This window comes from Lissotriton helveticus, chromosome 3_1 (genome assembly GCF_964261635.1).
Source record: "Lissotriton helveticus chromosome 3_1, aLisHel1.1, whole genome shotgun sequence".
Taxonomy (NCBI): Eukaryota; Metazoa; Chordata; class Amphibia; order Caudata; family Salamandridae; genus Lissotriton; species Lissotriton helveticus.
In genome coordinates, this window is record NC_136061.1 from 1,976,499,715 (window position 1) to 1,976,514,934 (window position 15,220).

General features: G+C 47.6%; 1 protein-coding gene across 2 annotated transcripts in view; it reads right to left on the reverse strand.

Moving 5' to 3' along the window:
- The window catches only part of LRRK1 (leucine rich repeat kinase 1), a 917,814-nt gene that overhangs the window by 305,724 nt on the left and 596,870 nt on the right, over positions 1 to 15,220 (reverse strand). For both annotated transcript variants that reach the window (XM_078683102.1, XM_078683103.1), the window contains exon 17: positions 9,122 to 9,294. In XM_078683102.1, the coding sequence (XP_078539228.1) occupies positions 9,122 to 9,294 (173 nt within the window). The remainder of the gene's footprint in view (positions 1 to 9,121; positions 9,295 to 15,220) is intronic.

The window sequence follows — 15,220 nt, forward strand, 5'->3', positions numbered from 1 at the left end:
TGGCTGCCCTACAAATGTCTTCCAAAGGAATGTTACCCAGGAATGCCATGGAGGCCCCCAACTTGCGTGTGGAGTGTGCTCTGGGGGGGGGGGGGGCGTTAAGGTGCGCTTAGCCTTCTGATAGCAAATCTGAATACACTTAACGATCCACCTGGCTATTCCTGCTTTGGAAATGGGGTTGCCTTTATGCTGGGCTGCGAAGGCAACAAAGAGTTGCTGTGTCTTTCTAAAAGGTTGTGTTCTGTCAATGTAGTACATAAGCGCTCTTTTGACATCAAGCGTATGGAGCATCCTTTCTGCTACCGTTTCTGGGTTGGGAAAGAATGCGGGCAGTTCGATTGTTTGATTGACATGAAACTGCGACACCACCTTAGGGAGAAATTTGGGGTTAGTGCGCAGCACCACCCTGTTTGAATGAATTTGTATAAATGGCTCTTGAATGGTGAGCGCCTGTAGCTCACTTACACGTCTTAGAGACGTTATGGCAATGAGAAAAGCCACTTTCCATGTGAGGAACTGAAGCTCACATGAATGCAGAGGTTCAAATGGGGGACCCATCAATCTGGTGAGCACCACATTGAGGTTCCACACAGGAGCTGGCGGGGTCCTGGGAGGGATGACCCGCTTCAGCCCTTCCAGGAATGCTTTAATGGCAGGCACCCTGAAGACAGAGAGATGCTGCCTGTTTTGGAGATAAGCCGCTATGGCGGATAAGTGTATCCGAATGGAAGCGTATGCTAGATTGCATTTGTAAAGATGCAACAGATAGCAGATGATATTAGGAATGGATGCATCGAGCGGGTTGATAGCGTGCTCGGTACAGTAGATGACAAACCGCTTCCATTTTGCTGCATAGCAAGCTCTGGTAGTGGGCTTCCTTGCCTCCCGGATGATGTCCATGCATTCAGGGGGAAAATCAAGGTAGCCAAACTCTAAGACCTCAGGAGCCAGATCGCCAGATTGAGCTGCTGCGGATCCAGGTGCTGAATGTCGCCACGGTTCTGCGTTAAGAGCCGGGGTGTGAGGTGCAGTCTTTGATGCGGTACCACGGAGAGTTCGAGGAACGTGGTGTACCACGGTTGTCGCGCCCACGTTGGAGCAACTAGGATGAGCGTCAGCGAGTGTTGCTTTAGCTTTCTTGCCACCAGCGGAATGAGAGGCGCTGGGTGAAAAGCGTACGCAAATCTGCCTGACCAGTTCATCCATATCGCATTGCCCTGCGATAGGGGGTGAGGGAACCTGGCGGCAAAGCTTTGGCATTTTGCGTTTTCCTCCGTGGCAAACAGGTCTATCTCAGGATGACCCCACTGCTGGAAGTACGGGCGGAGTACTGATGGATGTAACTCCCACTTGTGCATCTGGTGGCTGTACCTGCTGAGCAGATCCGCCATCTGATTGTCCGTGCCCGGGAGGTGTTCCGCCATGAGGAAGATGTTCCTCTGAATGGCCCACTTCCACATGCTCTGAGCCAGATGAGACAACTGTGGAGAGTGCGTACCTCCCTGCTTTTGAATGTAGTACATGGCTGTCATGTTGTCCGTCCGGATCAACACGACTTTGTTGCACAGATGTACTTTGAAGGACTGGAGTGCCATGAAGATTGCCATCAGCTCCAAGTAGTTGATGTGCATCTTCCTTTGTTGCGTTGTCCATAGTCCCTGCACCGTATAGTGGAGCACATGAGCCCCCCATCCCTGGAGAGATGCGTCCGTTGTTAGTGTAATCTGTGGCACAGGCTCCTGGAACGGTCGGCCCTTGCAAAGGTTGTGTGGATTCCACCAATGCAGAGAGCTGTATGCCCAACCCGTCACCAACACTAGGTCGTTTAGCTGTCCTTGAGCCTGAGTCCACTGATGCGCTAAGCATTCTTGGAGCGGACGCATATGGAGTCTCGCGTGCGGGACTATGAAGATGCAGGAGGCCATCATGCCTATCAACTGCATGAACACTCTCGCTGGGAGTGAGTGTTGCGGTCTGAACCTTTGGATCAGCGCCTGGATGTTGTCGATCCTCGCTGAGTTTGGCTGAGCTGTGGTAGCCAGAGTATTGATCGTCGTGCCTAAATACTGCCGCACATGGGCTGGCTGAAGGTGTGACTTCGGGTAGTTCAGTGTAAATCCTAGACTGTGAAGGAGGTGAATGGTGTGGGACATGTCTGCGGCGCACTGCTGGGCTGACTTTGCCTGCACGAGCCAGTCGTCCAGATAAGGGTAGACATGTATACCCTGTCTCCGGAGGTGTGCCGCCACTGTCGCCAGACATTTTGTGAACACTCTGGGAGCAGTGGTCACTCCGAAGGGGAGTACCTTGAACTGGTAATGCCTGTTTTGGATGGTGAACCTGAGGTACTTTCTGTGGGAGGGGTGGAGTGGTATGTGAAAGTAAGCATCCTTGAGGTCCAAGGTTGCGAGGAAGTCTCCCTGTTGTAACAAGGGAAGAACCTGCTGTAGTGTCAACATGTGGAAGTGTTCTGAAAGAATGTACTGGTTCAAGGGGCGTAGGTCTAGAATCGGTCTGAGTGAGCCGTCCTTTTTTGGGATTAAGAAGTACAGGGAATAAACCCCTGTGCCTTCTTCCTCCACCGGCACGAGCTCTATTGCGCCTTTTTGCAGCATCACCAGAACCTCCTGCTGCAATAAGTGCAAGTGCTCTGCTGACATAGGACGGTGTTTTGGGGGCATGGGTGGTGGGGTGGATGTCAGTTCTAAACAATAGCCGAACTGGATAAGTTTCCTGACCCACCTGTCTGTGGTGATGGACTTCCAGACGGGCAGGAACTGTTGGAGTCTCCCCCCGACAGGTGTTGGATGGTCGGGGGGCAGTGACAGGGAGTCACTGTTTGTTGGCGGCAGAGGAAGGGGAACTGTTGTTGCCTCTGCCTCTACCCTTGGCACTGTTTCCTCTGTATCCACCTCTGCCCTGCTTGCTGTAGGAGGATTGCGCACCACTTTTATTGAATGGCGTCTGCTGCGACATGTGCCCTCTGTTAACACCTCGATTGCCTGAGCGACGAAAAGTGTTCCCTCTAAATTGTTGTGACTGGAGAGCTCCCATGGACTTGGCAGTCTCGGTATCTTTTTTGATCTTCTCTAGGGTGGTGTCCACCTCTGGGCCAAACAACCTGTCTGGATTAACGGGTTGGTTGAGGATAGTAGTTTGTATCTCTGGCTTGAATCCCGAGATGCGGAGCCATGCCTGACGTCTGACATCACACTAGTGTTGATCGCTCTCGCTGCTGTGTCCACAACATCTAGCGCACACTTTATAGCAGCGTTGGAGATGAGCTTCTCCTCCTGGATAAGCATTTCAGCTCCCTCTTTAAACTGGTCTGGGAGGTGTTGTAACAGCTGCTCTAGGGTGTCGTAGTGTGCCCTATCGTATCTGGCCAACAGAGCTTGCGTGTTTGAGATGTGCCATATGTTGGCCGCCTGAGCTGCTACCCGCTTCCCAGATGCCTCCAGCACTTTTGACTCTTTGTCTGGGGGAGGAGCTTCAACCGTTGTTTGGGAGTTTGCCCTCTTGCGGGCATTAGAGACCACCGAAGAGTCCAAAGGCAGCTGGCCCCTTATGTAAGTGGGGTCGCCAGGTGCCGGTCTGTATTTCTTCTCAATGTGTGGGTTTACAACCCGAGATCTTGTGGGTTCTTTGAAAATGTCTGCCGCATGCTTAAGGACCCCTTTCAACATTGGGAGAGTATTGACAGTTTTTTCAGCAGTAGAGAAAGTGTCAAAAAGGAAGTCCACCTCTACGGGGTCAGCATGCATCTCCACCTTATGGTTTGTAGCTGCCCTTTCCATTTAAGACATTAAATGCCGCAGAGTCCTCAGTGGGAGACGGCTTCACGTTATAAACCTGAGGATCCTGGACCGTTTGCTGGTCCCCTTGATCACCAGAGTCCATCCATGAGTCCTGTTGCTCATCAGGCTCTGTATGAGCAGGAAAATTGTACTCCTCATCTTGCTCCCCTCCATCCCCATCAGAGTATGTGGGTGAAGGTGTTGCACTCCTCCTATGCTGAGGAAGAATCTGCTCCACCAGAACCGGTGTTTCTGCTGCAGGCTTCTTACGTTTCAGAGGAATGGTAAACGACTGCAAAGGTTGTGAAGTAATCTTCCTCTTGTATAGCGTGAGTTTCCCGGTGTCGGCATCGATGAAATGCTCCGACCGTTCTTCAACCAAAGGGTGTCGAAGACCCACAGTCCCAGCCGGGTGAGTGGACGTCGACACAGTGTCCTTGGGCACCGACCGTGGTGCAAAGGCCTTCGGCGCCACCTTAGGCGGCAACGTGTAGAGGAGCGGTGCCGATGTGGTCTTCGGTGTGTCTGCTGGCTTCGGTGCGGAAGGAGTCTTCGGTTCCGATACCAAAGCCTTGTCTTTAAGGCGCTTGAGGGAGTCCGAGACCTGCTTCGTAAAGGAAGCGGACGGCTTCGTCGATCCGACCGATGTCCTTGGTCCGCCCCCAGGGGAAGACCCGAGCGTGGATGACTTGTGCTTGTCCGTTCGAGGCGCAGGAGCACCCTTGACTGGTGCGCCACGATCACCGTCCACAGCTGCAGACGTCGATGCCGACGGCGTCGGATCGACGGGTTTCCCTTTAGGAGTAACGACCCCAGACTTTGGCTCGGCGCCCTTCAACGACTTCGCGTCAACGGGCCCCTTGGTCTTCAGCGCGTCAGATTGTCCCGATGTAGGCTCGACAGCCTTCTTGGACGTCGACTTGTCTACCTTGGTTGACACCGGCTCGACGGGCTTCTTCGAGCTTGGCTCCTTAACCACCTTCGGCACCTTTGCCTGTTCGCCAGCTTGCATCGGTTTGGAGGCCCCCGAAGACGACGGCGTCGGTACCGGAGCAGACGTCTTCGGTTTCGATGGCGTGTCGGCCATCTTTGTTTTCATCGATACCGAGGGTTTCAGTTTCGGTTTCGATTTTAGTAATGGCGGCTCCGCGGAGGTGTCCGTAGCCGGGCCGGAAGGCGGGGCCGTGGATCGAGGTGTAAGGTCTTGGGTAAGGCCGCGTGGCGATCCCGTGACCTGAGCCTTAGTAAGAGTACGAACGGGGCATAGCTCTTCCTCCGAGCTATCTTCCATGGCCCCATATGCTTCGTCGTCGTCCCCTACCTTCTCGACGAGTTCCTCAATGTCTTGACTGTGGGTGTCCGCTCTGTCATCGGACTCGACCTCCACCGGGGTAGGGGAAATCTGCAGGTGACGCACTTGCTCGTCTGCTTCTGGGTCGTCAAATATGTCCACCGGTGCTGGAGCCGATCGCTGGGCCTCAAGGCGCGCCACGCGCCGAAGCTTGATCGTCTTCTTTGATCGAAATCTTGAACAGGCCATACAGTTGGCCTCGTCGTGGTCCGGCGACAGGCACTTGTTGCACACAGGATGGACGTCAATGTGTGGGTACTTGGATCCACACACGGGACATTTCTTGAATGGACTCCGCTCCATGCCGTCGAAGCCTTGCTGCGTGGACTAGGCCCCGATCACCGAAGAGTCACACGACCCCCCGGATATCCGACTCCACGAGCTGGAAGGTAGACGGGACCGAACGCGAACAATACCGACGGTGCAAAGAAGGCCTTTTGGCCTTGAAAAAGTTCTATCACGATTCCGAACAGGAGACTTCGAAATCACATCCGAACCCAATGGCGGAAAAAAACAATCTGGGGATGGAGTCGATGCCCATGCGCACTGTAGTCCAGGGGAGGAGCCACCTATCTCGTGATACTTCGAAGACTCTTCCAGGACAACAATGTGCAATCATCCGGACCCAACACTAGGCGGCGATCTATGCTACAGATATGAATTTAGCAGCCCACATGCCTCGAACACATTTCTTCACAGGCAGTCATCATTGCAGCACTTTAATGGCTGTTAAAATTCTGTAACCAAAGTGTTTAGTGAACTTATATGGATACACCAAGTCTGATTGGACACTTACCATTCAACAAAAGCCCATGCCTTGCTACTGCGGGTGCATTAAAGCACAAGGTTAGATTGAGGAATGTATGTTGCTTGTAAGATTGCATGTTTATTGGCTACAGCGAGTGTAAAATGTGTAACATTCTGCCTCACTCACACCGCCTACCAAGTTCACATCTTCCTGCTCTTACACACTGCATAGACTCACATGTGAAATTCTGCTTTATTCTCGGTGCCATCTTCACACAAGGGCTCCAGTTGTTAGTAACAAGTCCCTTCACTCAATACTTCTGCCCAGTCAGATTAGCTAATTCCTTCACATTTGCAGTCAGGCCCGGAGAGGGACTTCGGGGCAACAGGTGTTTTCCCTGTGGGCTGGCTCAAGGGGGTTGGTTTCACTGTTGGAGGGGGCAGATTTGTTGCTGGGAAGGGCCAGCTGCATTTACAGCCTTAAGTACTTTGGTACTTTAGAAATAAACATTCAATACAAATTGTTTAAATGCGTGCTTCCTGTCTCCTGCACTGGCGTCAGGGCTTTGTGGGGCAGTAGGAGTTAGTGGTCTACCATTTCTTGGCTCTGAGATAAAGGCTTTTAAAATCAAAATTTAAGAGAGTATATTTCTTTATTATGTGATGTTTGCAACGCATTTCAGTATAGTATATGAAATGATACTACTGCTTTGAGAGGCAATAGTTGGAAGTGATTCTAATCATTAACTTAGAAGCATTCATGCCAGCCCACCACTGACCCGACGACAATGCTATTAGAGAACCAAGAGGAAAGTCAGCTATCTTTTGCCCCCTATACGCGGCTTACGGTGTTACTATAGATGTAGTAGCATGGGATTTTGCTTTTGTAGCCATACCCCAAACTGTTGTATTTCAAGGTTCTCTCATGTGATGAAGACAAAGGAGGCACTATGAAAAAGAATTATACAATGTGGTCAAGTGGAAACCAGGATTTATGCAAGGTTTCCCTGTTTCACATTGTGCAATTCAGCCGCTGCATTCTCTCTTTTTTTTAGATCAAAGTTTAATGATTTTAGTTTTTTTAAAGGACTAAATCATTGCACTGTGTTAAATACATCCAGGCTGTGCATGTTTCATAATGATTGGTGGTAGTCATGTTTGGAGAGGGTGATGTTTCAATATAGTAGCTAAAAGGAAAATCAGCTACAATTAAACAATTGTTCCATGGGCTTCATTTGTAGCATTACATCATCTGTTAATTAAAGGTAATAGGAACATTCATGTTAGCAAAATTTGGACAACAATCATTATTGCAAATTAATTAGTGCAATTATGAAGAAATACATTATTACAAAAGCCACTTTTCCCTGTTCACCAGAAATATAATTATCCTTTTATAGGCATAGATGCTCTATATATTGTGAACAAAGTGCAGAAGATGCCGTGTATCTCCGATAACCAAAGGAATATTGAATTTTCTATTGGACATTATAAATCGGAGATCTAGTCCGAGAAACACGGCCCAGAAGTAGTTTTTGAGTGGTGTCCTATAACTCAGACTGAACTGTCTTCTTCTGCACAGCTCGAGATGTGTAAACAGGTATTCCACTTAAGCAGACGGAGTGAGGACCAGGGCACACATAACATGCGCGTTGTGTGTTCTATGATTGGAATGCTGGGTAGGGTTGTACACAGGCATGGCAACTGGGAACCTGCAATCATAGTTACTGGGGAAAACAACTAGGAATGGGCAAGGAGATTGGAAGGATATCCCTACAGTTCCCAAACAAATATGTAGTTTAAAATTAAGTTAGACAAAAAAAAGGTGGTGGGTCAAGTAGTAGTGAATCTGGGATTCATGGGTGCAATCCCGTCTGCACATGTCCATTAATGAAGAGAGAAAGCAATGCAAAAAATAGACACTTCAGATGTTCTGAAATTCAGCCATTTCATTTAGTCGGGAATGTAGAGTTGAGCTTCATAATGAGGAAGGCCTCCCTTTTCAATAATTGCTTGTTCACTGGGGACAGGGCATATGGCCTCCAGTACAGACCATTTAATGCCATTTTCTATGGAAGAGAGCTGCAAAAAATGTTTCACCAGTGGAGCTGTCATGACTTTACACCACAGGTGTAATTTGTGTTGGCTGATTCTTGTTCGTACCTCCTGATTGGTCTTTCCAAACTATAATTTATTGCAAGGGCATATTCTAGGTTCTGCAGTGTTTTTTTGCCTGAATGCTGGAGAACTGAGTCCTCAATAGTGTGCTCGCAACAGAACCAATCTCCGCAGCGATTATGTCCTTCTATCAGTGGGATGTCTCACATTTCCTGAATTGTTATTTGTTTTTTAGGTGTAGGTGCAGTGTACGGTCCAACTAGGTGGTGGTCCCAGAGGTTTTCTTCTTCTTTTCAACATAAAGATTGGATGGGATATAGGTGATGTGAGCGAAGACAGAATATGCCAGTTGTAGTTAGTAATCTTCTTCAATTTATTGGTGGCTGGACAGAAGGCCATGACAGACAATGGCATTGGGCTTGTTCTTTTGCCTCTGCTCTAGACGTTTCTCTTGCAGCCTGGGCCTAAAACTAGGTTTTAGGGCCTTTAACAACAGGTACAGCCTTTGACAGGGGGCTATAATATGTTGTAAAACGCAACATATTTGCACATTTTTCAAAAATGTCTCTGGGGGAGATCACCTGCAAAACCCCCTTGCAATGATCAGACTCGCTCATTCGGTACATGCGGTATGGAGGCTGGTCTGAAAAAATTTGCCTCAGCTGCGTGTGGTTCCCATTCCTGCCTTGTTTCGCAGTCTCTCACGCTTCAAAGGCCAGCAGATGTGCCAGTCTGTGTTAGTTCTGGGTGTATAATGGTAGAACCCCTGTAATTTACCTCCTTGATAAAATCAGAACCCCTACCAATTTGATAGAGCCTTGAAATGTCCACATTACATTGCAATTGCCTCTAACGTCATCTCTGTAGCTATCCCAGGTGCCTTGTTGCCAACAGTGGGAGGCGGCACCAAGCAATAAAGCACACATCACATAACACAAAATAACTGTGTCAATACACTTCAGTGGCATCATACTGTAAGCTACTTTCGCAATGGTATGCTGTAAAAAGGTGATACCCTGTGTCGGTGTCTGGCTTTATACTACATAGATACCTTGAAACCAGTGCATACTTATACAGGAAGACAAAACAGTTTATTTGGCAGCCTTACTGTAAATGTTTGAAAGTGATGTCTGGATAGCCAGTGGCCCTTGACCCGGATGGAGATCGGCAGAGTGCTAGTACGTAGGCTCGGAGCGTTGCAATTCTTTCCAGTCGGAATTTGGTATCAATGAAGTCAAGATGTGTCCCTACCACAATAACAGCAGCATTTGGAGCTTTTGCCTGAAAGACACAAACACACTCATTTGTTGCAATGCGTCCCAGTGATGTACTTTTACCATGGATAAGCAACACTAAAATCATCACAGACACATCAGAGAAATAAGAAATCCTATTGTACGCCAGAACATTCTTTTGGGTAAAAACCTGACCCGGGTCTTGTTTTTGAAACACAAAAAATCTGAGCCAGACATTTTGGTTCCAGCTGTCCAATTATTGCGCACCTCCACTTCAGACTTCTTGAAACAAATGTACAAGCAGCTCTACCATATGGAGAGTTAAAAAACTAAAGTGCCTCTTACCAAAAACAAGACAACATGCCTTTTCTATCTATGAACCCAGGATCTGAACAGTTTTAAGATTGTGTGACTGTGGTGTAATGGCATCATTTCAGGAATTTCATTAAACAAGCATAACACAAAATGCTATAAATTATGCATGATTGTGCCGAAGTAACAAATATTTCACACTGACCTACTTCTAAGATGTCTTTGCATTGCTTGTGGTCGGGCTCCGGTCACAATACTGGATCTACAGAGTTTCTGCAATCTGGTAATGAACTTCTGAGGATCTGATAACTTCCTTCAGCCACGGGCAGTATTGTTGGTTAATCAAATATGCAGATGGTGAAGAAAGGTTGGGATATAGTTTTGCCAGTTAGGAGGGTATTCTGGGCCGTGACTTAGCCACGATTATGAACAAACAGGCTTTATGAAGGGCCCAGAAGTCCTTGAATATGCACCTTACATTTACCTGAATCCACTGGCATGCTTTGAGGGCAGCTTGGAAAAGGTCTCCTTTGGGGAGGTTTAAGCACATTCTCACTGCTTCGTTCTGTAGCAGCAGGATAGAGGGAGCTGCAGATTAACACCTTTGACAACTAAATTGACTTGCAGAAAAACATAAAGTTTAGAGTCGAAGGGTATCCCAAAGTTACGTACTTTTTTCTGTAGACGTGGAACAGTAGGCAAGAGAGGGATGATCTTGGGTATATGGCACAAGACACTGGCCAAATGGAAACATCAAGTGACCCGATTTGTTTGACAAATGGTGAGAACGTTTCAGACTCATTATAGAGGCGATCTGCCTTTGTCATTCATTGCTCCAGCCATTCACATAGCTTTCTGTGGTCAACTGTGCTGTAGACAGTGTAGAGTTCAAGGGGTTTAAGAGCTGGTTTGCCCATGTTAAGGAATGGCTCTTCGCGGTGTTGGCTAGCATGTGTTCAGTGGCCCTCGCAGGCCTGAATCCTGATGGTCACAGAGACTATGCTTCAGTTTCTTTTTTTTCTAGATTTGAAGAGATTGGAGATGGGTTAGTAGGTGATAATGGTGTGTTCTTAATGACCAGAAATGACGTCAGGAAGCAAAAGCACACTGATTATGTTTGTTGTTTCTGACAGGCAAGAGCGTAAGAACTGCGTGAAGCAAGCAGCTAAGCAAGGGTCTAAAGGCGAGCTACAGGCTTTTCTCTTGAAACCACAGCCAGAACCACAGCAGTCGCCAAGGGTTTGAACAACGCGAAAGAACATTGCAACAGAGGTGACGGAGTGGGACTGGAGAGCACTTATGCACATCACAGGCATCTGTGGCTCTCTGGAAGTCGTAAGGGTTAAAGGCATGAGCATGACTGAGCTTTCTTTCCATCAGCCTTACTTGTGCGTCCGTAGTAGAAGTATATAACATTCCAAGATTAACCCCTGTTCTCACATTAAAATAAATGCCTATTTAATATTTTATGTGCTCGGATCTATTCCATAAAAAAAAAATTGAATACAATTTAATGTAAAGAGCCCACAGTGTGGATATTCTTACAGGTTCGTCAGGTGACATCCCAAAAGCGTTGCCTTTGTCTCCCATTTTTGGTGTCCATTCTAAAGGCCTAGGGAGTCAAGTTGCTGGGTGAGCAGCTTTTCTTACATTTGGTTCTTTTTTTATTTCAGGTTGGAGGGTGTGTAAAAGGCTGTGTAATGCACCGCCTGGAGGCTCAGCCCACTGCCCTCCACTGCTCAGGTCACCCTGCCATTGTCAGTATTCCAATTCCCAAGAGAGGGATGGGCAGGGTTCTTCTGTTAGAGCCAAATCCTGGGGCAAAAAGAACTCCGGAATACTGGACACCTTGGAACATGACAGCACGTCCAGTAGAATTCTTACAGAGTCCTGGGATCATGGATGATGGAAGTACAAATGGACTCATTCGCTTTATCTACAAAACAACGGCTCAAACTATGTAGTACAAAATAAAGGGTCATATTGGCACAGAGCAGAGGTATAAAATTGAGGGACATTCTTGCACAGGGCGTAGCATGGTACTACGATCCGGCAAGTGACATTTAACAATACTAGTCAAAACACAACCTGTTCTGTTTTAAATATATCGAAAAAGCTATGCATTTGTTTGAAATATTAAATAAATACTAGGTTATGGGTGTAGTGCATGCACTAAGTGGCAGAGGAGAACCTTCTCACCACCAGAGTTTTGGCAGACTTATGTTTCCTTTTATGGTTTCATGCAGTCTGCAGTGGAATCGCGAAAAGGGCTGAGCTTTGCAGTGCTGGGAAATGGAAGGCAGGTGTTAACAGCTGTTTGCTGGCGGGAGCAGCACAGAGGACAAAAACCCTTGCACCAAAACACAGCACAAAGCAAACTGTGGTAGAGATACCGACTAGGTCATACGAATACATATTTCATGTGATTTACACGATTGTGAAGAGGATTCAAGGGGATCTGTTGAATTGTGCTAGAAATCGTAAATATGTTATTTGCACAATGGCCCTGGTTTCTTTCAAAACAGCTTATTAAAAAAAAAAAAAAGTTCCACAGTGATAGATAATTGATCATTTCATGTTGTCTTACCACCATTTTCTTTCTCTAATGTTTTAATCACCCTTTCTTTCCATTCTCCTTCTTTTGTCTTTTCTTGTTCCTTCCTGCATTTATTGTAGTGTTTTTGACCCTTCCATTCTGCCTTCGCCACTATTCACCCTTTTGCATCTCTTCAGTTCATCTCCCAACTCCTTGTGCTCTGATAACAAGGCCAGGTTGAGCATTCTACCTTTCTGGCATTTCCCTGGGAGCTGCAGGCTGGGAGATTGATTTCAGAGAAGGAAGTGCTGCCCTGACCCAACCACACCCAGAGACTCATTGTGCACACCGTCTCCTGCAGTGTCCGGGTCTGGATTGAGAATTTGTGCTAGGAGTGACTAGTCTTCCTGTCTGGCATTGCCACGTACCATGACTGCAAATTACAGATTAGCCTCCACTCTGCGTCTACTCCTGACTGGGCCACTCTTATTAGCACTCCCTTTGGGACCAATCCTGTCCTTAGCTGCAGCGTTTCCTGCCTCTGTCTCACACTCCGAGTCCCATTGCTTAATAGCAAAAAACCTGGGACTAACGGGCAGAGGAGTGTGGTGCGGCAGAAAAAGATTTTAGTGTCATTGGTCAGTTGCAAGAAAGGTCAGAGCAATAGAAAATGTCACAGAGAGGGTGGCGGAGAGTAAAAAAGTCAGAAGGGTCCAGAAATAGGTCATGGTGAGTTCTCTCAATAGGGTTATGTAGAGTTAGCGAAGCACCATCACTGTGAGTAGGAACATCGTGGTAGGTAAAAGGTGAATGTGGAAAGCACTGGGCAGAGACTGACTGTTGGCAGAACGGTCTGTAGATTCACCATGGGGGATAGATGGTGACTATGTCCTCCAAGAAGGTCAAGGTCATGGAAAAGAACTGTCTTCATGAGGGGCCTGTAGAGAAAGCCTGCCGGGAGGTAGCTTCAAAAATGTTAACAGTTCCATAACCCTTTTCAAGGCTAGCTTCTGTAGTACAATAGAGGAAGTAAGCTGGGAGAGGGGGATACGTTAGGTGAGGTTTGAAGAGTGGCTTGTGATTTACTGTGCAATGTCAATCATGAGGCAAGGAGGAAGCGTTCTGCAACATTAAAGATAGGTTTAGTGATTTATACAGAGAAGTGATCAAAGTGGGCCCAAGATATGATAACTGAGAGACAGAAAAAGGGCTTGGTACATGGGTGAAACAGGAATGAGAGAGGGTATTGAGAATGAGGAGGAGAACGGCACAGCAAGCATCATTTGATCTTTCGAAGGAGAGGAGCAAAGTAGTTAGCCATGAGAAAGGATTGCTTGATGACTACAGAGGGGTCCTAGGAAGCTCGTTTCCGGTCCAGGGAAGCCATGGCTTGGCAGTTCGGGCTGGACTGTTCCCATGAGGCACAGGGTCAGACTGATTTGCATATGGCCATGCCTGAACTGGGGTGTCAGAGTGGGCTAAAGAACGGTGATGGATTAAACCCAGATCTTTTGACTGGGTGTGAGTGTTCGATTGGTTCAGATGCTCCGTCCATCACAACCCCCTTTTGTACCGCTTTGTTCGCCATAAGTTGGCAGGGTATGCTCAGACGTGAGTCCCTTGCTCACTTTGCCACTGGATTCAAGCAAGCCTGGCTGAAGACGGCTGAAATTCCAGAAACCGGTCCTAGGAAGCTTGTTTCCGGTCCAGGGGAGGCATGGCTTGGCAGTTCGGGCTGGACTGTTCCCATGAGGCACAGGGTCAGACTGATTTGCATATGGCCATGTCTGAACTGGGGTGGCAGAGTGGGCTAAAGAACGGTGATGGATTAAACCCAGATCTGTTGACTGGGTGTGAGTGTTTGATTGGTTCAGATGCTCAGTCCATCACAACCCCCTTTTGGACTGCAGAGGGGAGCTAGGTAAAGGAGCCCAAATACCAGATAGCAGAATTTAAGATTTCCGAAACTCCATTTTGTCTTCCTGCATGTGTGTGTATATTGTGATCTGTACATCTTTATGTACTTCTACTTGCTATGTACAGAGCTCAGTTATTCCCTTGATGTTAAAAGTTTCAGAGTTTCCAATATAAGCTGAGATATGCACCCATCGGGCACAAGTAGCATGCATGATCCAGAGTTGATGGCGGGATGCTATGGGTGTAGGACGTATGGACGGGAGAATAGCTTTGTTTGCGGCGTTGCAGACACTCTAGAGCAGTGTTTCCCAAACTGTGGTCCGCGGACCCCCAGGGGTCCGTGACACATTCCCAGGGGGTCCGCAGGCAACAGTTTTAAAAGCACAGAAAAGTTTCTTGTATAATTAGCAGCTTTCCAGCAGCAATAAAAGTGTCAAGATAAAGCCAGTGATTAATGTACCTGCAGGAGTGTGAGGAGAGTTTTGTTTAGTGGCAGCTTTGACTTAACTAATGTAGCACAGAGGGTTAATGTGCCTACTGCAAAGAACGTGTAACATGCATTTTAAAAAGCAGCAGGGCTTTAAGTGGGCCGGGTCTCAAGGGGTCTGAGCACCGGCAGTTTTTTTCAGGGGGCCTCGAAACGGGTCTCTATCGGGCTCTGTTTTGAGCCCTGACACAGGCGGTCTGTTTTTTTCCCAGATTGCAGTGACAGCAGTTTTGCAAATCAAAGCCCGATAGAGACCCGTTTCGAGATAGCCTGCACATCGATGTGCGCTGCCCACACTGCTCCCTTCTCATTAGCAGAAAAGTTACGGCATGGTGTCATGCCAGGTGAGCGTTGTGGAGGAAGGGAAATCCTTCAAAGAGTCAATTTCTTTCTGGTTATCCCTTCTCTTTCTGAAACGCAAGAGCATTGTGGTAGGGTCACCAGGGCTTTAATTGGATGCTTTGTCAATATTATATACAAGCCAGAGTTGCATCTTATTTATCTTCTGGAACTAATAACCATTGACAAAGCCAATAGTTCTTACTTGTTGTAGGCATGATGTTACTACTTGTATCACATATCTGGATGCCATGACCGAAACAGCAAAAAACAAGTCAGGCGGCACACTATGCTAAACACAGATTTTTAGTGCGAGTGTTTTAAAGCCACGCCCCTAATTACACTGGCCACGCCCCGTGGGAGACCCCCCAGTTTTTTCGT